The sequence below is a fragment of the Ictidomys tridecemlineatus genome, chromosome 4 (assembly GCF_052094955.1).
Source record: "Ictidomys tridecemlineatus isolate mIctTri1 chromosome 4, mIctTri1.hap1, whole genome shotgun sequence".
NCBI classification, from domain to species: Eukaryota; Metazoa; Chordata; class Mammalia; order Rodentia; family Sciuridae; genus Ictidomys; species Ictidomys tridecemlineatus.
The window spans coordinates 191580597-191606383 of NC_135480.1; the positions used below are offsets into that span (position 1 = coordinate 191580597).

General features: G+C 46.0%; 1 protein-coding gene and 1 long non-coding RNA gene across 2 annotated transcripts in view; one reads left to right on the top strand and one right to left on the bottom strand.

Moving 5' to 3' along the window:
* LOC120889873 (uncharacterized) overlaps positions 1–25787 on the top strand; it is a 116761-nt gene that overhangs the window by 76782 nt on the left and 14192 nt on the right. The window lies entirely within an intron of this gene.
* Tnfsf8 (TNF superfamily member 8) lies at positions 670–25407 on the bottom strand. The gene is made up of 4 exons (XM_005320885.3): positions 24899–25407; positions 15423–15465; positions 3691–3762; positions 670–2281 (listed from the first exon to the last, which is right to left on the bottom strand). Exons 1-4 carry the CDS (start codon positions 25091–25093, stop codon positions 1887–1889), a joined length of 705 nt encoding a protein of 234 aa, XP_005320942.2. The 5' UTR covers positions 25094–25407; the 3' UTR covers positions 670–1886.

Consider the following 25787-nt stretch of genomic DNA (forward strand, 5'->3'; position numbering starts at 1 on the left):
GAGTAACAGAATTTGGTTTTAATCATCATGAATCCTATATATGTAGACTTTGACTTATTGATATTTATATATCTATCTATTTATTTTTGTGCCTTTGGTTTTCTGAGCATTGTGTGGCAAATCAGAACCACTCATTGCATGAAAGTTAGTTAGTAAAATGTGAAAACGAATTTGGAATGAGAGGAAAGAACATTTGCTTTGTTTATACACAATTAGGTTGAGTGTACCCTTTCAAGAATGCATTCATGAGTGTATACTATGTCAAAATATACTCTACTGTCATGTAGACCTAAAAAAGAACAAATTAAATTAAATTAAAAGAAAGAATGCATGAGTTGGTCCAATGGAGATTCATGAGTCCTAACCCATTAGTGTGCAACTAAAATGCCAGATATCCCCTTATTCTCTAGCTTTGTGAGCCTCTCTCTTTTAACCATGTGCCACTTGGCTCACGGAATTCAATCCCTCTTCCAATGCCTGCTCCTCCCTCAGAATCTACTCTTTAAAAGAGTTAAAGAGAAAGGTAGGCTTTACTGAATGGTTCACAGGGGTGACCTATGAGGAGGTGGACAAGGCACGCTGCTCAGAGAGGGACTTACACTTTCCCCTTGGTCATTTGTTTTTCCACGTTGCTCTCTATCCATACCACAACTGCTGCGGTTTCCTTCTTCTTTTTGGGGGGAGTGGTACCGGGGATTGAACTCAGGGGCACTCGACCACTGAGCCACATCCCCAGCCCTATTTTGTATTTTATTAGAGACAGGGTCTCACTGAGTTGCTTAGCACCTCGCTTTTTGCAGAGGCTGACTTTGAACTCCTGATTCTCCTGCTTCAGCCTCCTGAGCCTTTGGGATTACAAGCATGCGCCACGGCGCCTGGCCTTCTTCTTCTTCTTCTTCTTTTTTAGACCTTTTCTCTTCTTGAGAAAATGAACGTTTGCTCCACTCTTCTGCGCAGCAGCAGACGGTCTTCTTTTCTCACTCAACTCTATCCTCAGGGGTCTACACTTCCAACTCCGACGTTTGTCAAAGTCCTCCAACAAATAAGGCGCTCTTTGAAAGATGATGCGGGAGTGTCAAACTTGATGTAGCTGGAGAACTCTCCCAGCTGCCCAAATCAGGTCAGGAGGCTGCCAGGCTCCTACGTTCTCTGCATTTCCAGCATCACCATTGTCTATCAACAACTTCGTCAGGACTTAAAAGTCCATCACAGAACTGATTTTCTAAGGGTTATTTGAAGTATAAAACAGCCATATATCATGCAGGAGATGACAGCAGCTGTTTCCTGGCTAAATGACCATATCACCTTGGCCATTGCAAGCTGGTGGGGTGTTTGCTGAACACATGGCATATTCTGCAAGGCAGGTGAACATTGTCCCCACATTCTGACTTGCTGGGATGACATGCAGTCGGATGTTAGTGATACCATCAGTTCATACTGGTAGGTGGGGCCTTCCTTTGGTTGGGACCTTTCAGATCTCTGCCTGGAATTTCAACTCACATGTCTGATCTTCTGAGGTGAAGGAAACTTTGGACAGATTCAAACCAAATCCCCTAATTTTTCAGATCTGGAGTCTGAATTCCAGGAGGGGAAAGCATAGCTCAAGGTTAAATAGTGAATGAATGCTTGGGTTGGGACAACCCACTCCCTTCCGAGGCCCAGAGAGTTAGGGCTCTTTCCACCACACCACACTGCTTCCCTGTCTTCTACCTGAAAAATACTTCCCTTTTTTAACCCTGGAGCTGTATCTTCCCAACAGACAGAAGGACACGTATACTACTTAATACCCTTTGCGAGTTCAGTCTTGTTCTAACATTTTCTTTTTGCCCAAGTGTTGGGACGAATGGATGAAATACCATTTTCTTCTGCAGGCCAAGAGAAATTTCTCAGTCTGAACCACTGTATAAGAAAACGGATAACACATTCTCAAGAGGAAAGGTGTTTGTATCCACATACTGGAATTTATCCACCATGACTGATATGGTGGTGTTGACTGGCAAGTAGTCCAGCAAGAATTGGGAGAGATTCTGGTATATGTTTTTGGTTTGTATTCCAGACTCGCACACTGTTACCAGGGCCTGTTTTTTGACCTCTGTGTTGACGAGGAGCTCCAACTTCAGGTCCATGGAATGATTTGAGCATTGAACCAGAAACTGCAGCTGGCAGATGATGAAATACCATCCTGGGAACTGGATCACCAGATTCCCATCCTGGTATCTGACGCCATGGACTATTCCATCTTTGTTCCAAGACAACTTGGTATTGTTGAGATGCTTGGACACTGGAAAGTATAAAAAAGAGAATTATTAACCACATCGAGGGTACAAATTAGAGCACTCTGTCTTTGTTCAAGGTTCCCATTTAAGAGCCATGTTTTCTATCATGTTGCCTGATGACCCAGCCATCTGAATATCTTTCATGTGACTCCTTCTAAGGTCTACTTATTATTCAAGGCACAAGTAGAAAATTACCTCTCTTCCTTTCCAATGCTCAAAGCTAGAGGGCCACAACACTCACAGTAGTGCACTCTACCTACTATGGAATGTTTCCCCCATTGCCTATTATCATATTATGTTACGATGTTATGATTATTATCTTTCCCTTTTTAGACTATAAGCTCCTTGACTGTATTCTGCAGAAGAACTGAATGTCATGTTTATTTATCATGAATGAGCAGTTAGTGTGTGACTACTGTTTGGGAGAGATTAAGGAAAGTGTCAGAGAAAGGACATTCTATACTGGGCAGTTAAGAACCAATTCAGGTATCAAGTTGTCCAATAGACTCTCCACTAAGATGTACGCATTATCTGATTATTTGAATTTTTGAATGTCCCTTCTTTCCAAAGGGTAGCCAAACATAATTGCACAGGCCCCTCGGGTGTACAGTAAGGGGCTCTGCCATCTGGGATTTGTAGAAAAGCAGAGAATTAGCAGACCCTTCAAGCTGACATGTTTATGTCAGAAGCCAAGTCTCTGGGAGCTAACAGATAAAAGCCAACACTGACTGACAGGGTGCCTTTTAATTGCTTATATACTTTTCCTTTCAATTTCATTGCAATTCAATTGAAAGGTAAGAACTAATCTATGTGCAAAATTGAATTTTTAAAATGAGCAAAATAGCTATTCAGAGAATCCTGGCCATTTCCTCCATATCTCATTCTTTTGCAGTGTAAGTGCCTCTTATTTCATTTATCAGGAGCCTCTTACATGGCAAAGCATTTTGCAGTATGCAAATAGGTCCTGTGCCAACATGTTCATTAAGCTGTCAATCTGGGGACAAGACAATTTTGTGGTTCCCTTGTGAATAACTTTATAGAGGAGAGATTAGGAGCCGGGTCCCTTTGCATTAGGAAAAGAACTGTGTACTTGGCTGAAACTGGTAGGTACTTGGATAGAAAGGGGTGATGGTGGGGGAGGTGGGGACAGGGGTCAAAAATGCCTCCAGAGATGGGTAGGCAACATGAAGGGGCTGAGGAAAGAGGAGACTTGTGGCTCTGGAACTCAACACTCTCTCCTTGGGGAAGGCATTCAAATTCAAATGCTGAAAGGTCTTGTGTGCAGGCAATCCAGAACACGCTGCAGGTCACACTGGGCCAGCCGTTGGCCTCTAGTTGGGACTTCTGCTTAGAAGTTGCTGAAAGGCCACATGTGGCCTCCATGTGGCTGGCTGTCATGGATTTGGCTACTGACCTTGGAGATAGGCCCATGACTTCTTGAATGGAGCCCTTTTCAGGATACATAAGAGGTCTTCTGAGCAATTTCCTAAAAACAAGGAGATACACATGAATTGCCTCTGCTGCTCTGGGCACTGACGTCACTGGATCTTTTCCCCTGACTTTGTGACGGGGACAGTTACTGTTTTGCTTCTAAGTAAAAGGAAAACTTCTTTAGTTCTTGTGCTGTCAAATATCTCAGGAGTTGTACTTTTCTAAAATTTATTTTTATTGAGGGTTTCCTCTTTGGCTTTTATAGGAGACTGTAGAAGGAATATGATCTGAATTCTCATAATGTGCCAGAGGCCTTTCTCTTCCCTCCTCAGATTTTACCTTGTGTGGTCTTTGTGTCTAATCCATGAAAATGGCCTTATTAAGTGCCTCTGACAGTTGGGAGAACCCTGGGGATCAGATACATGCTATCCATTGTCCTAAGTCACTCACACAGGTAGTGGCTGTCAAAATTTGAATAGTGATACTGATTATTTCCATCTTACCTGCTGCATGCGTGTAGGACCCTGCTCTGTGTATTTTCACCGGTGTTATCTAATCTTGTTCTCAGACTAACCCTGCAGAGTTATCCACGATGCCTGAAGATGGTCAATGATAGACTCAAAGTCAAACAAGTGTGAGGAAATGCTGACATTCTCCACGACTGTCTGACCAAGTTAGGCCACGTTTCCTATTCTGGGCCATTTTGCTAGACGACAAAGATAAAACATCTTTTTACTCAATTTTAAGAAGGAAAAGGATTAAAGATATCTTAGCAGGAGCTTCCTTGACAGGGAAAAACAGCAATGATGGCATTAAAGTATTATAGTGTTTAAGAAATTTATTTTTTAATATTTTAATATGTTTATCAGAGATGAGAGATTAACTCTTTCTTATTATAGTAATCATTTTGTATGCAAAGAACTACCCAAACATTTCCTGCCAATGGCTTCCTGGGCTCTCATGGACTCAACTTATTTGGAACAAATCTCTTCTCTTCTCTTAGCCTCCGTTTCCTACTTTGTAAAACTGGGAGATCTCTAAATTGACCTTGACATCATTTGATGATGTCATCAGAGATGACCACTCAGTCCATCCATCAGAGCCCAGGAACCCATTGACTCATCCAATGGGGTGGCCACACCCTGGCTTGTTTGCTCCCTGAGTGTTCTATTTGGGCTTACAAACTTCTCCATTGCCCTCTCTGCTCGGGCCTGAGAAAGTCCCTGCTGGCTTCTTCAAAGCTCTTTGGGGCCTTGAAGTGGTTAGAGTGAAGCGAAGAGTTCCCTCTGCTGTCTGAGCCGGCTCACTGCTGGAGGCTCCCCCAGCTGGGGGCCCTTGATCCACAAAGAGCTTCTGGCCCAAAGCCCCTTTGGTGGCAAGGGCTGGTGGGCCAGCTGCAATCTGGGCCACGTGCTTCTCTCATCCCTCAGCCAGCGTGCGAGTCCTCTGCCACAGCCCACACCCACACTGTTGGGTGTGTAGAATCAGAACCACAGCACGGAAAGCAGCTTGTTCTCCCTTAGAGGTTGTCACCTTCATGAGACAGTCCCCTGGCCCAGCCTCCTCTTTGGGGCTGTCGAGCAAAAAGGCAGAAGGAACTGCAGGGAGGTACGTCTGCCCGAATCTTTGCTTGGAATCCCTCTCTGACGTCTCCTGCTGCATGACCAGGCCTGACTCCTCGGCAAGGCCTTTGTAGGCCCTCGTGTTCTGACCTCTCCAGGTTTACCCCTCACCTTCGCCCTTCCCTTTTCACTCTCTGTCCTCCTACTAATAATCATCACCATAACAACAGCCGGAATAGTAATATTGATAACAATAACGAATGTATGTGCAATGATGGCTGTTTTCTAGGTACTCTGCAAAGCACATTATGGAAATTATTTCACTTAATTTTCATGAGAAATTTCCATGAGAGAACTAGCTGGTGGCAGGGTGGAGGCTCAAACTCGGGCTGTGCAGACTCGAATGCCTGGGCGGCTCCTGACTTCTCTATTGGAGTTTGGGTGCATGCTAGCTTTCTATTCCACCTTGGCACCCGCTGCTCCCTCTACCTGGAATCCCCACCTCCCTCAGGCCGGTCACCGTGGGAACACAACCTGGCAGTCCTGTCCTCCAGGAGACCTTCTCTGCCCCTTGCTCTGTTTGCTTATTTTCCTGTAAACCCTCAGGGCAGAGACTACAATTTATCCATCCCCACTGCCCTGAGCAGGACAAGCCCTGTCAATGTTTGTTGAATGGAATCTTCTAAATCATCTCTTTTATTTCCCTTGTGGAGACCAGTTCAATGAGTAGGATGGATGGAGAAGGGTGTTTGGTCTGCTTTTCCTCCCACGGCTGGAATACACAGGCCTCATTCTTCCAAGGGCTGCAGGTCAGAGGAGTTAGGAAGACAAGAATCGTGCCTGGGGTGAAGTCAGTATTATCAAGTCAGACACAGGCTCTGCCACTGGCCAAAGGGCCCCTCTGTCCTTGGCACCTGTGACACCTGCCTCAGGTGAGCTTCCACAAACAAACCAGCAGTGACCGGTGACAAGCCCAGGCTTGCCCCTCACACATGCAGGTTCTTGGTTGTTGTTGTTTTTCCCCTTTGTTCTTCACATGTTTAGTGGGGTGACCTCAGCTGTGATTCTGAGAAACCCAAGGATGGAAAAAAAAAAGCCCTTATTTTGAAGCATTTGCATTTCCTGAAGTCAAATGGCATGACACAGTTTAGTTTTTCTTAAAGAGTGTTTTAGATGGCGTCTAGCTAAAGGAAAAACACAGCTTCTTTCAAGAATGCTAATACCAACCGGGCTCTGTGGCACACACCTGTGATCCCAGTGGTTCAGGAGGCTTGGCAGAAGTTCAGAGCCAGCCTCAGCAATTTAGTGAGGTTCTAAGCAACTTAGTGAGACCCTGTTTCAAAGTTAAAAAAAAAATAGAAATTAGAAAGGGTTGAGATATAGCTCAGTGGTTAAGCGCCCCTGGGTTCAACTCCCTGGTTCCAAAAAAAAAAAAAGATATTACCAGAGCAAGCAGGACACCAGAGGGGCTATTGAGGGTGGGGAGCAAGACCCCAGAGGAGGGCACAATCTCTGTTGACAAGGCTGCCAGCAGGAAGACAGTGCAGCCTGATCTCTGGGGTCTGATCACTAAGGCTCCAAGTGGAAGTTGAGGAGGTAAAATCTTGACCAATGCCACTCTCATAGCCATGTGGTTGTGGAAAGACCTACATGAAGGATACCCAAGTCGTGCTCTATGTCGCAGAGCTGGATGCTCAGGTATTTGACCAGTCAGGGCTGCTTTGGGGGTTGTGAGGCAGATGTCAAGAGCTAGATAACATTCTGTGGATCATCAGCCGTGTAGCTTGTCTCCTCATCACCCTGCGGGTCCATGATAGGTCTTCCTTTTTTGGTATAAAAACAAGAAGGAGCGACTTATCAAAGGATAGGTTTCTTCATGCAGCTGGAACCTGGCAATGTCCCTAGAGTTTTGAGGACTGGGAGCATGCGTAGCAACACATCTTCTTGTTTCCCAATGGATGTGATGTCTGGAGGAGTTTAGTTTAAAAAAACAGAATGTGAGGTCGGGGAAATGAGAACTGTCTACAGGGAGTGGCTAAACCGATGACCTGGGAGTGAGCCTCTCAGAAGTCCTCTTTCTGGGCTCTTGTGTCCCTATCTAGATGTTGAACAGTGTGGACTGGGATCAAGAAGGGACTCTGTAGCTCTTTCTGGTAGGCTGTGTGGTCTCGGCTGTCCCCTGCCAGGGCTGCTGTGGGGGTCAGGGGCTGGGCACAGAAAGTGGGCCCCATTTCTGTCTCTATGGGCATATTGCTCAGCCCATAGTAGGAAGCTGTGTTCACACACTCAAATTTTCAGATCCCAGAAGTGATAGAAAACAGAACATTCTAGCTCTGGGGCAATCTAAGTAATGAAGAGTCTGGTTCTGTTAGAATTTGCATGTTTTTTAGAAATGGAAGTTCCCTAAGAAGGCACCTGGTCCAGGTTTGAAAGGACATAACTCATTTGCTCTCCAATGTCACACCCCTAACAAGCTGGTCCTAGTTAACCCAGAGTGGGTGACAGAGGCAGGGCCAGAGCCCTGGGCTCCACATTCCTTTTGTGGGAATATTCGGTCTTTCAGATAATCAAAGCACTCTGTGTATTCCTCTGAGGATCAATGTCTTCATATGCATGAAGTTTGCATGTTGTATTTTGTCTCCAAACTCCTGACTCTTTTAGAGAGATCATGGGCTTTCTGTGGCTTTGGAAGGTTGGAGAGAAAGATGTGCCCAGGAATCCCTACTGGCCAGTTGCACAGCGTAGAGAGGGAGAAACAGAGATTGCTCAAGGTAGTTGAGAGGATTATGCTCTAGAAGGTCAGGATTCTGGCAACCTTGAACTAGGCCCCACTTTGAGATATAGTATGAGGGACAGAGAGGGATATTAGATGTCATATTCACAGAGGTCCTAGTTTTAGGAGTGGAAGACTGAACCTAGAGAGACTGAGGGTCTGGCCCAAGACCCCACAGTAGGTAAATGGCAGAGCTGGATTCGGAATACAGGGCTCCTGACTCTCTGTCCAAGGCTCTGTCCCTGTCTTTTCATTATTCCATGGAGCAGGGAGAGTGAAATGCAGCCACCACAGATACTGGAACTGAAAACTGTCAAGACAGCTGGAGGTGCTGGGCAAACAAGTTCTAATGAGCCTCCCTGGTCCCATCTTGTGGGAGCATGCCAGCAGATGACTTCAGGCCTGTGTGCTGGACCATGCCCAGTTGCAAATCAGGGACAATCAGGCTTCCAGAAAGATGGACACTGCTCAGGGAAGCTCTACATGGCAAAAAACAAAACAAAACAAAAAAACATGCAGCTATTCCACCAGATGGTGCATGGTCTGAGTGCCAGGCCCCTTCCAGCTCCACAGCACTGCTGACATAAAGTCAAGGCAGATACTGTGCATCTCAAAAGAGAGCACCTGGGTTCAGGACCAGGCTTTGAGCTTTGGACCCATCACTCCCCTCTACATCAGTAAATCGAGGATAGTAATAATCCATGCAAACGTAGGCAGGTTTGGGCGATGCATTGAGATTATTATATTGAGTAACCATCGGGGCACGTGGCCAGAGGAGCACTCTGTAAATATAGCTCCATTCTCCCTTGCGCTCATTTCCTTGTTGTTACAGTGGCACAGCTTAGCAGTGTCATTTAGCAGAGTGATTTGGCTAATGAAATGCCCGTGAAAGCAAAGCTCATGACATTATCTGATGGATTGGAGTTTCTCAATTAATTACGAACCTAAGTGTCTGAGGCCATCCGATGCTTTTAGGAAGGTGGGCAGAATCCTCCTTTCATCTATTGAAAACATTTTAATCCTTTTAAGCAAAGAGATTATCCTAATGACTCTGCACTTTGGTTTCCATCTTCCTGGGAGACTCTATGAAGAGTCTCAACAGTGACATCTGGAGGAGTCTCCCCTTTCAGTGGAATTTGGGATCCAGGTGAATCTTTAACCTAAGGCTCATTTCAAAGGGCTGCAGCTGGACCATTTCCTTGATGCCACCAGATCAACTTGTGATGGAGAAACGGGCTGCAGGATGAGCCGATTATTAAACAAAGGACAACCAGATAGGGAATAACCCATTCTGGCACACTTAGAATTAAGCACATAAACAACAGCCCATCCACACAAATCCCCTGAAGATTCTCTGGAGTTCAATCCTCACCTGTTGCAATATATAAGATAAACCTCTCTGACTCTGTGGATATTTTCTTGGAATTTGTTTATACTAAAAGCATCGGGAGTGTTTAAGAAGCACCTTAGAAGTCTTGAACTTAAAAGGAAGGTGAGTCTGAAATCATATAGTGAAAGCCGCTAACATATGGCCCTCCGCCCAGCTTGTTTGTGATACGCAAGTACAGCAGCATGTGGGAAGTTAGGCTTGGGGCTGGGTAAACTGGTCCAAATCCCATCTGTATTACTTACTAGTTGTGTGACTTTGCACAGGCCACCTTTCCTTTTCCCCAAAGTGAGAGCAATAATAATCCCTACCTTAAAAGGTGGCAGGAAGGCAAAGTGAGATGGTGCATTGAAAGGAGCCTGGTGTCTCCCACCAACACTGTAGCAAACAGTGGCTGCTCTCACTCCCGGCCCAGGCTGTGCGCGGCTTGGTTTGCAGACACTCAAGTGGACCAGCCAGCTTGAGTGACGTATGTCATGCAACCAGCGGGAGGAGTAGGCCTGCCCTCCCTTCACCCCTTAGCTTCCTTCCTTTCCCAGGCATTTGGATGGTGAACCCTGTGACTTCCCCTCAATTCAGAGACTTGTGATTTTTATGTGCTCAGTTCAAATTCAAATTTTCACATGTCTTTCATGGACTTGCCTCTTTTTTCCTTTCTATTTTCTTCCTCTCTATTTTCTTCCTCTCTCTCTCTGTTCCCCACTTGCCTTCCCTGCATCTTGTTTCTTCCTCCTCTCTGTGTTTGGATGTGGGGGTTAGGAGCAGATGACTGCAGAATGCTAGGTGGCCTCCTGGGACCCCACTGCACTGCGTTCTGAGTGGCTCATTTATTTCCTAGTCATTTCTTGGGTGGTGATTCCTGATTTCCATTAGCGCTGCCTTAAGGAAAAGACAGCAAGGTCAAGGTGGGCTTTACTGAGGAGGTTTAAGGAAATGGAGAAGCAAATGGGCTCCTTGTGGCCTGTGACGATGGGAAAACCAATTTAGTCCCTGAGCAGGAGCACTGCCCCTTGCTGTGAAGGAGGGGAGGGTAGGAGGAGGCTGCTGCTTCCCCACCTCACCCTGGAGGGACTGCTGCCACCTGGACCCTGGCCAAAGGGCATCAGGGATAGCTGGGTATTGGGGAGAAGGTGGCCTCCCTTGTTCATTCCCCTTATTTCTTCGGGGTGGTTCATTAGGGAGCCAACCGCTCTTGGTCTCTTTTATTGTCCACATTTTCTGTTTATCAGGGGGAGAGGGGAGGAGAGTAGCTTGCCGAGTCCTCTAAATGCTGTCAATGTCAGCGCAGTAACGTGGTCAAAGAAGGCCAAGATATGTCTTTGATTACAGAAGGTGATACTCGGAGCCAAATCCATCCTGGAGTTTGGTCACCTGGCTCAGTCCCCTCACCTACACTTCAGAAATGGGGAATCCGACTCTCTGAGGAAAATGAGCTACTTCCAACCTTGGGAGTGGAAGGGAGTATAGGGATTCCAGTCTAGTTCTCTGTCCTTGGTACCTGTCTCCAGGGGGAGACAGACATCAGGCCAGGGTAGGGGTGCTCTGAAGGGGTCAGGACCCACATCTGTTCTACCTACGGTTGATTTCCTTAGGGCTTTGGGGAACCCCAGGGTATAGAGGCCTTAAATCCCTCCCAACTGACAGGCAGTGAGGATGAACTCACCCCAGTCCCCCACTGTACACACCCACATGTCCCCAGTGGCCCTCTCTGCCCCAGAACTCAACAACAGCGGATTTGCTGCAGACACATGAGAAGAAACAGCTGGGAAGCAGGTGTGTGGGGTGTGGCATTCCACCATCCAGTCCTGGCCAAGCACAAGGCTCAGGCGGGATTGGAGGTCTTGCCCCACTGATTGCTTGCTGTGAAATCTTGGCTAATTCAGTAGCCCTCTCTGTGCTCCTATTTCCTTACACATAAAAGAGGGCTAATCATTATCCCTGGGGGCTTGCGAGGAGTGAATGAGCACAGATTTTAGTCTGTCATAGATGACCATGGATGTCACTGCTTTCTCCGTCAGGGCCTCCGACAGCTGCAGTGGGAGAATACAGGGAGACTGTCTACAGAATTCCTCTAGTGCAGGTGAGAACTCTTTGGGTAGTGAGGTGTTTTGTTATGAAAAGACCCAGAGAACCCTGAGAAGGCCTAAGGGTGAGCCCAAAGCATCAAAACTGTTCTTCAAAATAAAGTCAGTAGAATTTAAATTTCTGTAGACTTTGTGAGAGGAAGGGGGGTGTGCAGAAATAGGGAGAAGGATATAAAAACAGGTGGGAAGGCCCACATGGCAGGGGACTGGGCCGACAGGAGGGGAGCTAGCTGCTCTTGGAGGATTCCCGGTGACTGGAGAGCTGGGGTCTTACAGAATGGAGGGTCTCACATTCAGCTCTGCATGGTTTGCTGCGCTGGGCTGGGCTGGAATACTCTTCTGCCCTGCCTCACATGGATGTTCTAGACACAAATGTGAGCTGCCGTTGGGACTCTGGGCAAATCAAGGCCAATGTAGCTGTGTTCTGTGATTTGGGCAGATATGCCACATCCCGTGCACAGGTGCGATTCACAATTCATGGAAGCAGAAAATCAGAACCAGAAGTGGCCAAGGAGAAGCAAAATCCCAGATGTCTCTTTACCCTAGTTTCCTTGCCTCCAGGCTGCGTCTGGGATGAGCCATTTATGTGACTGTGTAAGAGCAGAGTGGACCCCGGGCCTGGGATGTAGGCTCAGCCAGGTGGCAGCTGCAGGCATATTTGCAGTCCCATTCTACCCTTAAGGTAGCTTAGTACAGGAGTTATTGTTAACTCCATCTTCTAGATGACAGACTAAGACCTAGAGAGGAGAAGAGCATGGGACAAGGTTCTGTTCCCAGGGCTCTTCCTGGCTCCCAGCTCCACCTGAACCTCTGGAATGGTCCCTGAGTCCTAAGCACAGTGGCAGTGGGTGTGAGGTGACAGTTGGCTGGGGCTATGATGGTCAGGGATGGGAGGCTTGTGTTAGGACTCATTACCAAAGCAGCTGTGGTTCTCTGTGGTTTCCGGGAAGCTAAGCGTATCCCCTGTGAGGTTACTTTGGCGTGTGTACGGCCCTGCAGCCCAGGCTCTGGCCACTTCTGGTTTCCTGCTTATGGTGAAAGATTTCCAACACCCACTATAGCAAAGCGCAAGCTTACACCCTCGCCCTCTCTAGCAACAAGCCTCATGTGTTCCTGGAGCTTCCTCCCAGAAATTTCTGGAACATAATTCTCCTCTGCCTGGCATGTCTTAAAATGTTATTTTGTTTTGCTTTGCTTTGTTTGTTTTCCAAAAGATGCAATTTGCTGCTTGTGCTAGTTTCAGAGCTTCTTGGGGAAGGGCCTTGGCTTCAGATTCTCTGTAGGTAGTTGTTAGACATTTTTTTTTAATCTTTACATGTTGGATGAGAGAATCACAGTCTCAGAAAGTGTCCAAGCTGAAAGGACTCATTCAGTTCATTTAGAACACTGTGTTTAACTACAGACGAGGCTTAGAGAGGAGGAAAAACCTGCCCAGAGAACCCACACTGCTGGGGTGGAGGCCAGGTTTGGAGCCCGTGACTTGCCCCATGGTGATAATTCTTTCCACCCAATCCTCCTGCAGAGTTTGTAGTTTGCCAAGCTAAGGGAAGTGTGAACTTGCATTGTAAGCAGAGAGAGTCAGAGACCACACTCAGCAGATCCCTGGCATCTCAAGGGACATGGGGACAAGCTCTGGATTCTCTCATTCTTGCTCTGCTACTAACTCCTTGAATGGTCTTCACACTGCCCCAACTCCTTGGGCCTCAGTTCTTTACTGGTACATGGAATATTTATGGGTGTATTAATCCCCATGTTGCTTACCCTCAGGATTGGGACAGAAGCCAATGCAAAGGAGGTACAGAAGGTGTCACAGCCCCAGTGGGGATTATTATTAGATGTTTAAAAATCTAGCTGCAGAAACATGAAATTGTAAACTGAGGTTGGTTTTGGACCAGTGCCTATTCTGATATTACCAATCATGGCCCAAGTAAAGAGTCTGGTCAACATTTCCCAAAGTTTTGGATTTTTATGAACCAAAGAAATTTCGTCCACAAATGAAAATCCAGAGACCAATGTGAAGCGGGAAGCTTTTAAAAAATTTCGCCTATTATGATCATTAAAGCAAAACAAATGATCGACAGAAAACAAACCAAGTTAACTTGCACCTGTATGAACTTGTGTTTGTAAATGAAAGGATTTTGAACATCAAAAAAAGTGAAAAGGACTTATTCTCAGAGGAAATGTGCCCTTCATTAAATGTCACTGGCCATGCAAGAAGGGGCTAATGGTCCTTCTTTTTCCCATTCTCCTGGGTACTAAGGCAAACTCGTGGGGCCAGAACCACTGGTCAGGGTTCCTGGTTTGGAAGACTGTGATTGGAGCATCCACATGTAAGGGAACTGAGTGGTGGAATGGCTGAGGCTTACTGCTGATCAAAACTGGCGATGTCCTTGAGACCATGTCCATCTTAAAGATCTCTACTTCCTCTCAAAAAATAGAAAGTTCCAGTTTTGCTTGGAAAATCTGGGTGGAGGTGGAGGTGGTGGTGGAACGGGGGCAGGGTGTGGGGATTACACATGCTTAGTATATCTCTTTCTTTGCAAATCTCCACAGGAACATGGGCTACAATTTAATGAAGGCTTCTCACTCCAAATCCTGCACTGTTTCTACTACAGGGGTGAGCAAATTCGGCTCCGTGGGCCAAATCCAGCTCGTCACCTCATTATGTAAACATGTTTTAGGGAGTGCCAGGCCATTTGCCTGTCAGTCTGACTGCTTCATCACTGGAACCATAGAGCTAAGTGCAGAGATGGTGAGGCTCGTAAAACTAAAATACTTACTAGGTGCACCTTTATAAAAAAAAAAAAAGAAAAAATCTTTCTTCCCTCTGCCTTTGCCTTGCTCCTTTTTACATTGATTTACAGGTATTAGGGGAATTGGAACCTCATGCTAAGTGATTGTGGCCAAGACTGAGACATTGTTCACAATGCTGTAATTACTCATATGCCTGCAGACCCAGAATGCTGGTCTGCTGGGACCCTTTGACCCTACTTTCTAAATCTCTAGGTGAAAGACAAGGTCAAGGGTAGCCTGAAGGAAATTCCAAGTGTGATACTGTGGCGTGAGGAGCTGTGTCAGGTCATCTGTGTCCTCGGTCCCCAGGTCCCTATCCTGGTATCTATGATGACTTCACCCCTTTCTCTCTTCCTTTTCCTCTGGTTATGTAGCTGTGCTTGTGATCCAGTTCTAAGGTTACAGGATGGACATGTGGGTTACGGACACTTCACTTCCCCTCTCCAGGGCTTACTTTTCCTCCTCTGAGCAGTGAAATCCTTAGTCAGATGATCTCAAGGCTTTTCATCCTCAGGGTTAACTGAAGTCTACATGTTGCCCCTCTGGGGCTGATAGAGGCAGTAATTTCAGTGATTGGAAATGAAGAGAGAGTGAGGAGAAAGTCTATTTACACAAATCCTCAACTTCATTATGCATTTTGGCCATGACCAGTTATTTAAGGGTTATTGGTGCTGGTGGTTGTGCTATGCAATTTATGGACGAGGTCTGATTGGCTTCTCCAGCACCTCAGTGACGTGAGTGCTATTACTTCCATACGAGAGACCAGCTGAGGCTCCGGAGGGACTGAGATTCATACCCCCATTTGCACAAGGTAGGTTTCAAGCTAGAGACACAGCACTGCTTTGTACAACCTATTGGCATCTGTGCCATGGCCTATGCCAGTTGCAGAGTTTTCACTAGTGGGAATGTGGTGGGCTGGTGGGAGCTTGCATGGATGAGACCCTTGATGGGGCCGCCTGGGGGTGATCGAGGTGCACCAGCTCAACCTTGAGCTGCCCCACCCGCCCCCACCCTCTCTCCTGTGGGCACCATCCTAGCCTTTCTGCTGGGTGATGGCACCTTAGGGTGGCGTCTGGACGATTTGCGACAATCTTACTCCTAATGGCAAGCTCTTACCTCCTTTGAGAGGGAAGTTGTCAGGCGGGCTGGGAACGGAGTCCTGGAAGAGAAGAAAGGAAAGTGCAGGATGAGAACGACATTCAGTTGAAACCATTTGTTGTTGTCTTTTCCATTTTGGTGGTTGTCAAAGTACAGTGCAAATTAGAACCCCACTGTCTGACTCTTCTATTTTAAAAATTGACTTGCTGACTTAGTTTACAACAGGCTTCTTACCATTTGCTTTACCACCTGCCTGTCAGAAATGCAAGACAAGGACTGCTATCCACACTTCCCAGGCAAGAAGCGTGGGACAGAACAGGTGACACAGAGTGGCTGGCTCACAGCCACCCAGTACGATTGCAGGGCTCAGGAACCACGGTTGGAGCTCTCACCTGCTAGTCCAGCGCTTCTCATCCACCTCATGTGTACTAATATTTTTTTTCCCATGGTTAACATAAGAACAATCAAGATAATTGTATAAATATGTGGTTATTTCCCATGTTTGATTCATTTGTGAATTATGCTATAAACAAACCTGGAAGGCACATTTCTTTCTCTCTTGTGGTTGGAAAGTTTGAATTAATTGTTTATACGCCAAGCGGGTATAAACAATTATAAACCGGGTCCCTGCCCTCATGGATTTATTACAAGTTTATGTCCTACTATAACATACCAATATTTATAAATATATGAAATAAATACAACTTTGTATTATACATGCATTCAAATATATATTATTCACTATTTAACAAATATAAACATATATAAATGTTTACATAACTAAGAGGTTTGTGGAAGCAGATTGCTGAAGGAGGGGGCCCTGGGCTGGGGCTAAAGAGAGACGCAGTTCAGGTGCTCTGAGCTAATAGTCCAGAGAAGTGGACAGGCACCGTTCTCCCCCAGTGAACATCTCAGAGACTTTCCCCTGTACTGCCTCGCTTCTTCCCCTGTCAGCCATGGAGACATCCCTTAGGATTTTGCAGAAAGGACTGAAGTATCCTGTTCATTTTACACCTGCATGGGTTAAAATCTCCTGCAGTGCATTGAACTGAAATATTAATAAAGACCTACAGAAGGAAAGAGAGAACAACACTGGGGGGACAACTTCCTAAATTCTACCAAAGCAAGACTTTAGCAGCTGCACAAGTGTCTAGGGTGTTTTATGCCACCATGTCTCAGGAATGCAGTCATTTGCCTTCCGTGGACACCTAGTTCTATGGCAAATGGATCTCTTTTCCCCCACTCTAGCGGTGCTGAGTCAAGGATGTGTCTAGTAGTCACAGCCTGGGCATCTCACTGATCTGGGGATGGAGAAAGTCAGTCTGAACTTTTGTGACTCAGTTTCTCAGCAGAAAGGAGGTGAACTTGGTCTGGAAGGTTCTTCGGTCTCCATTGAAATATTATATGCCTTTTTTTTTTTTTTTGCCTTAGTTGAAAGCTCTTAATTGAACTAAGAATGCTTTTTGTTTGTGGTCGCTCAATTACGTATGCGGTATAGGAAAACCTGACATAACAAAATTCCCCTTGGTGTTGCCTCTGTGACAAAACAACCACCATTTCAAAGTTTGATACACAATTAGCTTACTTCCAAGCAGGCCTGCGGGTTAGTGTGATATGCAAATGAACGAAGAAAAACATTTACATGTAAATGTGGCGCTAACATGGTTGACTTCATCAGCCACCCAGGGCCTATCCAGGGTCAAGGAGAGAATGTTAGAAGAGCAAAACCAGCAGAGCCGTCCCAGCAGGGGAGAGCTAGAGAGTCATCCATTCAATACACACTGGGTGAGCACCTGGCCAGTGGTAGGTGCTGTTAGTCATCCAAGGACACGCTATGGATATAATCATTAAAGCAGTCATTTAAGATACACAGATATATAATTAGAAAGACAACTTGGTGGCATGAGCTATGGAAGAGAAAATCAGAGTGCTTAAAGACAATGCTTCTCAAACTTTAATGTGTGCACACATCACCCTGGGTTCTTGTTAAAAGGCAAATTCTAGTTCAGCAGGTTTGGGTAGAACTCGGGATTCAGTATTTGTGACAAGCTCCCAGGTGATGCCCACACTTCTAGCCCATGAAACACAGTTGGAGCAGCAAGGCTGTAAGAGGTAATGTCAGCAGGAGGGCTGATCAGGAAGAAGGCATCAGGGAAGGACCTGCTTCTCTGACAACTGAAGGCTTCCTGGCTGCCTAACTTCAGACGAGCAAATGTCAAAGGCAAGGCAACTTGGTGTGGCAGAGGGTCCTGTTGCTTAAACCTTCACCCAGGGCCCGGGGAACCTGAGACACAAGTGGGACTCTGTTTTGAACAGCACAGGATCTCTACAGCTCCCCTGGCTGCCTGTGGGAGACAAGATTAGGGAATCAAAGCCACAGAGGAACCTAGACATCTTAGCCCATCCAGCTGATTTGCAGGGGAGGAGGCCGAAGCGCTCAGGAGTCAGAGGCAGATCCTGTCCTGAAATTCTCCCCTGTACCTTCTACTGCCCCAGGAGAGATGCTGTCCTCAGAAACCAACCACAGGGACGTTCAATGCTCCCTGTTCTCCTCTTGCACAAGCACTCTGCCTCACATTCGAGGTGGAGATGAGGTCTAAAGAGGTGGTGAATGTTGATGTTTGTTGAAGCTGTTTATGCCCAAGGCACCATGCTGAGTGCTGTCCATGCCCTCCTCGTTGGCAAGGTGTCCCTTGTCCTGGAGTGTTCTCCCAAATCTTTCCTAGGGATTTGGACCCTGGCTGAGGAAATGCCATCTTGTCCAGACCAGTGACACGGTTTTGAGTAAGACAGGTCTGACCCAGATATAACCAAATGAACCCTTGCCGGTTGTCATTTTCAGCTCCATTGAACAGCTCGGGAAACTCCATCTCCATGGTTACCAACCTGCTACGCCGCCTTGAGCAGACTTCCTCTTTTTATTTTTTATTTTTTTTCAGCCTCTGTGGAAGTCTCATGGGTGTCCCAGCAAAACTTAAGATCTCTGTGTGTATGGAGGGAAGAATGGTCATGTTGAGCCTGTTAGTCCCCAGGCGAAATGACCCCCTTCCCGGCCATTGTCTCTGCTAGAGTGCCTTGTAATCCTTCCCTCCAGTGGATCGTGGCAGATGGAGTGAGATGTTGTACATCAAGTGTTAACAACTGCTGAAAAGTGGTGGCTATTTTGGGGATGGCCTTTAGAGGTGCTTAATTTTTCTAAATACTTAGAAGGCCCATTTCTTTTCACAGAGCAATGGTGTATGGGTGTAATCAGCTCCTAATTTTGCTTTTGACACAGAATATCCTCTGTGACTGAAAATGACCAAAGACAACTAATGTTTGGAATATGACAAGGGGGATTCCATATCCCCTTCCTTAGGAGGCTAAGGTGGGCTCTGGCTCATGGTCCATGAGGATCACTATCATTTTCAAGCTGACATGAATAAGCACTTAAGGGGGCCACTCCTAAGAAAGAACACATTATCTTGTTTGCCCTTGACCTTGACCCCAAGAGTTAGGGGTTGACTATAACTTACAGAAGTGACTTTATGATAACAAAAGGTCCAACAGGTGATAAATAGCAGAGGATAGACCCAAAATAAGATATGTTATTTTGAGGGTACTGCTCTGCATCATAGGGCAGGATACAGCTTCCAAGATCCAAAGGGAAAGTGAATGGAGATCATATCAAATCCCCAGGGACAGGGGTATTTTTCTTGAGAGTCCCTGGTTTTCCATGGTCTGTGAAAGTGGGGATTGGGCCAGAATGTGCTAAAAGTGCATCTCCCACTTGCAAGGATTTACCATCATCTGGGGATTCTGGTTCAGTAGATCTAGATGGGGCCTTTGGTTTTGAAGTTCCAGTGAGTTTCCAGGTAATGACAATGTTGGAGGGGCATGGACCACACCTGGAGTAGCAAGGGCTCGAAGACCTTACTCCATGGGCAGCGAGAACACTTGTGGTCTTGAGAGATGACCATAGGAGATGGAGCTGGATTGGGGTTCAGATATGGTTCTAGGAAATCTTGCTTGTCTGAGGTTGGAGCTGCCAGGCTGGCCTCTTGGTATCTTCTATCAGTACTTTTAATTTTGTTATTTTATTATTTGCTTTTTGCCATCTACTCTATCTCTTGCTGCTTCCCTGTTGAGTCTGGACTGACCCTGGTTCTGGCCCCGTCAATCCTCTCTTCATACCCAGTTTTGCCTGCCTTTGGGCTGTGCCTCTGTTCACTGGTCCCATCTAGAATACGCCTGCCCACTACACCTGCCAGCATCCTGCCCGTGGAGAGCTCCACTTTACAGAAGAAGGTGGAAGGAAGGAGAATTGGGCATCCTTCTGCACCCTCAGCCCATGAAGAGACCTAGACAAGTGACATCAAGAAATGACACAATGGCCAAGTGAAGAACGTTTGTGTCTTCAAAGCATTACTCCATAGATTACTTATTAATAAAGAAGAAAAAAATGTTTTACAAATGAGATGACTGGTGTCTACCACCTTCATCACAAAAAAATGGGGCATCCAAATGTGGGACATCCGGACCTAGGCTTCTAGCCGCGGTACAGTAAAAAGTATGCAACATTACCTAAATACTAGTCTTGGCGAAATATTTCATATTCCAGACAAATCCTGAACATCTACTGGTCTATAACAAAATTCACCTGGGCCCTTCAAAAAAAATCAGTGTCATGAAAAACAAACAAGAAAGGGCATGATGATTGTGTACAGCATCATCTGGGGAACATTTTAAATTCAGATTTTGATTCAGTAGCTCTGGGTGGGGCCTGAGAGTCTATGTTTTCAACAAACACCTAGGACCACTCATTAAACAGCAACCTTCTAGCTGACAACACAATGTGACCCCAGAATGAATGCTAGGTCCCCAAATAAAATTGAACAGAAGAGCTGTAGAGGAGGTTTTTGGACAAGAGAGGAAATGTAAACATGAACTGTATCCATGAATTGCCAGGAGCTCTCCGACAGTGGTCATGACACTGGTAAGTGGCAGATGGGTACTGGAGCTCGGGGAAGGGAGAGGTCACACTGTCTGTAACTTACTTTCATATACTTAAATAGCACAAATGAGACAAAGCACTGACACTTGGCCAATCTGCGTGAGAGGTTTCAAAATAGGACTTGGGGCATAAGACACGATCTAATTCTCAGAGGCTTGGCTTCTTGTTCAGTTCTCCTACAAACACCTCCCGGATCCTAAACAGAAATTATCTCCCTCTCTACTGGTTGGTCTGGAACTCAGATTCCTGGGCTTCATTTCCTTAGTTTAGCAGAAAGTTCCCAGAAATCAGGGTGCTGCTGTGTCCAGAGGGCTCCTTCCCTCCAGCCCGGCTTCTGGGTTGCTCCTTACAACCATTTCAGAGGATGTTGTGTTTTTATTCTTAAGTGGAATAGGATATCAGATGAAAGTTATTAGGTAAAGGGAAGCATCCCCGTGTGAGGAGGGTTCAGCTCACCTCTGCATTACTCCTGAGTTTAAAAACAACTCCCCAAACCACACCCTGGCTGCCGGCATTCGCTACCCTTGAACAGGTGCTCTGCCTCCCTCTTGGTGGATGGTGGGGGGAACTGTGAGGTTATCTTTTTCTTTCAAAAAAAATATGTATATATATTTGCTTATAAAGAGAAATGAGGCCACTGCTTTCTCTTTCTAGAAATTGTCTACAGTACTTAAAAATCCAACCGTCCTAAGTCCTTGCTCTACCATTTGGAATGTGGCCATTTACATTCCCCCACCCACCCACCCAGGGCTGGACTAGTCCTGTCTCCTGGTTTAGGGAGCAGAGGCAACCCTCAGGTCCAGGGTCTCAAGGCACTCTGAGATGTACGTACCTCCCTCGGCTGTAATCTAGGGACCTATCTCATGGGATTCCATTGGCTCTTGAGGAGAGAAGAGAAATTTGATGCTTTTTTTCTTTTGCTTTTCTGTACAAATCGTGTGAACATCTCATCTAGACTCTCCAGTCTTTTCCAGCTTCCCTGTCTGCGTGTACACTTGGGCTTCCTCAGCAATCAATCAATTTTCTTACTATTTATTTTTTAGTTGTAGTTGAACACAATACCTTTATTTTATTTATTATGATGTGGTGCTGAGTATTGAACCCAGGGCCTCACACATGCTAGGCGAGTGCTCTACCACTGAGCCCCAGCCCCAGCCCATCAGTCAATTTTCTTTCTTTCCATATTGATGTCAGGAGGTGCCTCTTGGGTGGTAGACTTCTATTTCCTTGGGAGCCTACGGGGACAATTTCTGTGGAGGCTGATGGAAAACATTTATTGAAGTGAAAATACATGTTCTATTCCCACCTTTAGGGATTCATTGAACAGATGTAGGTGTGCACAGAGGGCAAAAATATTCTAGAGGAAAAAAGACAAGTGTCTCTCAAGAGATGCAGATAAAATAAATTATGAGTATTGGTACAAGACAATACTGCGTGACTCTTTGAGCAGATTGAAATGGACTTCTGCATATTGATGTGGAAAGTTCCCTAAGATACATTGCCAAGTGTATAAGGTGGGCTGCAGCATCAACGGTTATTATAATAACGTGTGTAGATGCTCAGATGTTTGGAAGAACACATAAGAATCTGTTCATGGTGGTTATCTAGCAAAAAAGGGGTGGATGGTTGGTTTGGGAGGGTGTCAGAGACTTTTACACTTTTTTTTCTTCCCCCTTATTTGTTGGTTACTTTTCTTAAATGAGGTAAATGCAATATTTTGTAATAAATGTACTGGTATATGTAAAGAAAAGTGCAAATCACAGATATTTTAAAGACTTCACTAGAAAGAAAGTTTGATAAACAATGCAAAAGCAGGATTTTGTTGGTTTTGTTCAAGACTATATATTCAGTGCTTAGAAAAGTGTCCCATACAGAATAGATGCTCAATAAATATTGGTGATTGAAATTAAATTCCTCCTTTGTCTCTCCCATGGAGTTTGACCTTAAACTTATGAGTTCTTTCAAGCCACGCCATGTCCCCCTGCCCTGTAATAACTTCTCTCCTCCAGTCCTTTGCTCACCCACTGCCGCTGGCCGGGAGCAGCTTGTCCTTAGATCTCTTTTCTCCACCCATTTGAAATTGTTCATTTCTCAAGTGGATCTGGAACTCCCATGTCCAGCGAGGTTTTCCTTAAATGCCCTCTCTCCTTAACCTGGGGTCTTACGGTAACCTGTGTCCTGCTTTGTTACATGTTATGACTTAGCTGTTCTGAATATGGTCCATAGATGTGCCCTTTGACCTAGAATTGTGATTTCTTATGGCAATAAAGCCATCCTCATGCTTTTATTCCGGTGTCCCCAACCTACTTAGAAAGTGCTTTGTGGCCACCAGCTTCTTCCTCTGTTAGGAACAGGACTGGGGATCTGAGCTCCCCAGGTTTCTCCTTTGTCTTCTTCCCCAGAGGTCCTGTTGAGCCTCTCACTCATCTAAGTCCCACCGGTTCTAAAGTCAGCCCTCATTCCCTCTTGCTATCGATGCCTCCCTGGTCACTCAGGTTGGTGGGAGTCATGCTTTCCTAGCTCTCCTCACAGGTAATGTCTGAGAGGTTTATTGGAAATGACGAGTGTAAGGCATCCAACACTCAATATTACAGCTACTGTATTATAGTCCTTGACTCAGAAGCCAGTAACTGAGGTTTCAGAGTTAGGAAATCACAGCATGGAATCAGATTCCAAAGCACACCTTCTCATACCCGAACATGAAGGGTAAGCCAAAGAAATGGGTCTGCAAGAAAAAGAAGTCCCCAAGAGAAGAGGGTGACAGAAGCTTTTCAGTACTTTGGCTGTCCACTTCTCACGCAGCACAAGCCGTGGACTCTACTGCTCTCTCAGGTGGCTCTGCTCAAGCCCTGTCCCCTCTCAGTTCCCCATATTTTGGATTTTTTTTTTTTTAAATAGGCAGAACGATCCATTCCATAGAAGGAATGGATCCATCCATTTCATAGAAAGAACCAATATGGCTCCAAGTTGGCTTTGTATGAAGAATATTCTGGAGCTTTCTGGCTTCACATATCACCACTGCCACCTGCATCCCACCATCTCCACCTCCCATACCCCAACAGCTCTACCAGCATCTTTACCTAAGGAACTTCTTCCGGCCCACTTCAATTTCTTTCCCCTGGCCATTGCTATAAAACAACACACGTCTGGTTTATTCCAAATTATAATGGCAGAAAGTGGTAGTCAATGCCAAGGATGTTTTTAAGAGTGTTTCTCTTAGTTGGTGCCAACAAACCCCTTAAATGTGAGTTTTACAAACTCCACCATCCAAATCACATAGAGTGATCCCCTTCTTCCCACTTTTATGGAGATCTGAGCTTCAAAGCTTCACTTAAATCTCCAAGCTTGGTAACACTTGAGAACTAACAAGTGGCAAAGCCTTTTGAAGCCCAGTTCCTTTTAGCAACTGATAAGTTACAGGGCATCTGGCCTGAGACGGCTGAAGGAAAACCAGAACAAATTCTGGACATTTGCATTACAGCGGGAGTCGTGGAGTCGTAGACTCGGTTTCACTTTGGCAGGATGTCATGTGTGTGGGTACAGTTCTTACACTACCCAAGTACACAAAATCTTAAAAATCGGTGAGCCACATCCTCCATCAGTGTGGTATTTTCTGTACGCTACGCACTAATGGATGCTCAGTTGATATCAAATTTCTGAAGTGTAAAGGAGCTTTCTCCTTTATCCCTTCCACTTTCAAGAACAGATCTTTCACCACTTACTGCAAACAAAGTAAATCTCCCAAGGCACTTGGACCCTGCACAGAGTGTGCTGGGGCATCTCAGGGGAACAGGTATTGAAAACATTTCTCCTGGTTCTCTGCTGTTTCTTATCACACCCTCCACTCCTCAAAGCAGCGGCTTACAAGGAAGCTTTCGATTTGTTCTGTGGTTTTAACGCTGAAATGCCCAACACGCTCAGCAGCTCAGCTCTCTGGCTTGTCTGCCTTCCTTCTAGAACTTGACCTCTACATTTAGCTCCTTGTTAACAAACAAATAAAAACAACAACAACAAAATCACCTGGGCAATGGATGAGGTCTCAGAAACCTCAGGAACATTTCAGCTGAAAAGACTGAACCTTGGAATCACCGAGTACCAAGCCAGGCGAATGTTCTAGACCAGGGTTCCCGACTGCCTGCTGCTTCCTTCCTTCCTTGATCCCATGGATTTCTGGCTCAGCAGGATTTAAATGCTAATTTCTCAAGGCCAATAGCTCTTTCCACTCTTTTGGCTCATGTGGGTCTGGAAAGTTTTGAGATGATGGTCCAATAAAGTTTCTCTCAAAAATCCAAATTATTTCAGGGAGCTAAGTTCCTGTTTCTTTTCTCCCGTTTTGTGGCCCGACATAACCCATAGCTACTTTGATTTATTTTTCTTTCAAACTTTTTGTTCCCCACTAAGGTATCAGTTTGCTCCCAGAGTTCTTTTTTTTTTTTTTCCTGGGTGAGGGGGAAGCTGAGCTTCAATCAAGAAGGTAAAGCAAGGAAGACCGTCCACTCACCGTCCTCTGAACCACCAGCACCATGATGGTGGCCACAGTGAAGATGAGACACAGAGCCAGCGTGGCGGTGGTGAAGCAGAAGTAGTTGCGGGTCGTGGTTCCCAAGTGGCTGGCCACGGGTTCTGGCGGCACGTGCATGGCTGGGTCTGGGCCAGGGGCTCCGGGGCTGCGTGCTCGCTGCAGCCCTGGGTCCATTCTTTATATAGGCTGCCCCGCATCACACCTTATCTCTCCTCATCTGATCCGGTTCTGGGCCCATCTCTGTTCCAAGAAGGATTCTCCCCCTGCATCCTGGATCATGTGACTTGGAAAAAAACCTTCACCGGCTTCCTGGCGGAGAAACTCTTCTCTGGGGGCGTGAGGCGAAAGGCGGCAGCTAGGGTGGGGGAGAGGTTCATTTTTCATCGCCCAGATTAATTTGAGTGCAGAGAAAACTGTCGCTACAGAGAAGGTGGCTGATGTCAGAGGGTGCGTAGGAAAATGACGGTTCCCCTAGTGTGTGTGTGTGTGTGTGGTGTGTGATGAAGTGACTTCTGTTTCATTTAGACCCAGCCACAAACGCCTTCCTGCTGGGGCGGCTGGCTGCACATGATCTTTGGCTCAGAAGCCCCTGCAGATGAAGTTTCTTTGCCAGGTCCCGGGGGGCTGCATTCTTCGGGCTACAGTAGAGGGACTCCTAGGGTCCGGTGTGATAATATCTGCTACTGCTGAAAACTGGAAAGGCTACCGGTTATGAGGGAAGGAAAAAGCCCACCAGCATAGAGATTTATCCAAAGGGGCACAAACTCAAGGCAGCCTGAAATTTGGAGTCAGGGTCAAAGATATTGCAAGAGAATGAGAATCCGGAAACATGGAATTTTTGAGCAGAAACTTTCTCAGGGTGTTAGGG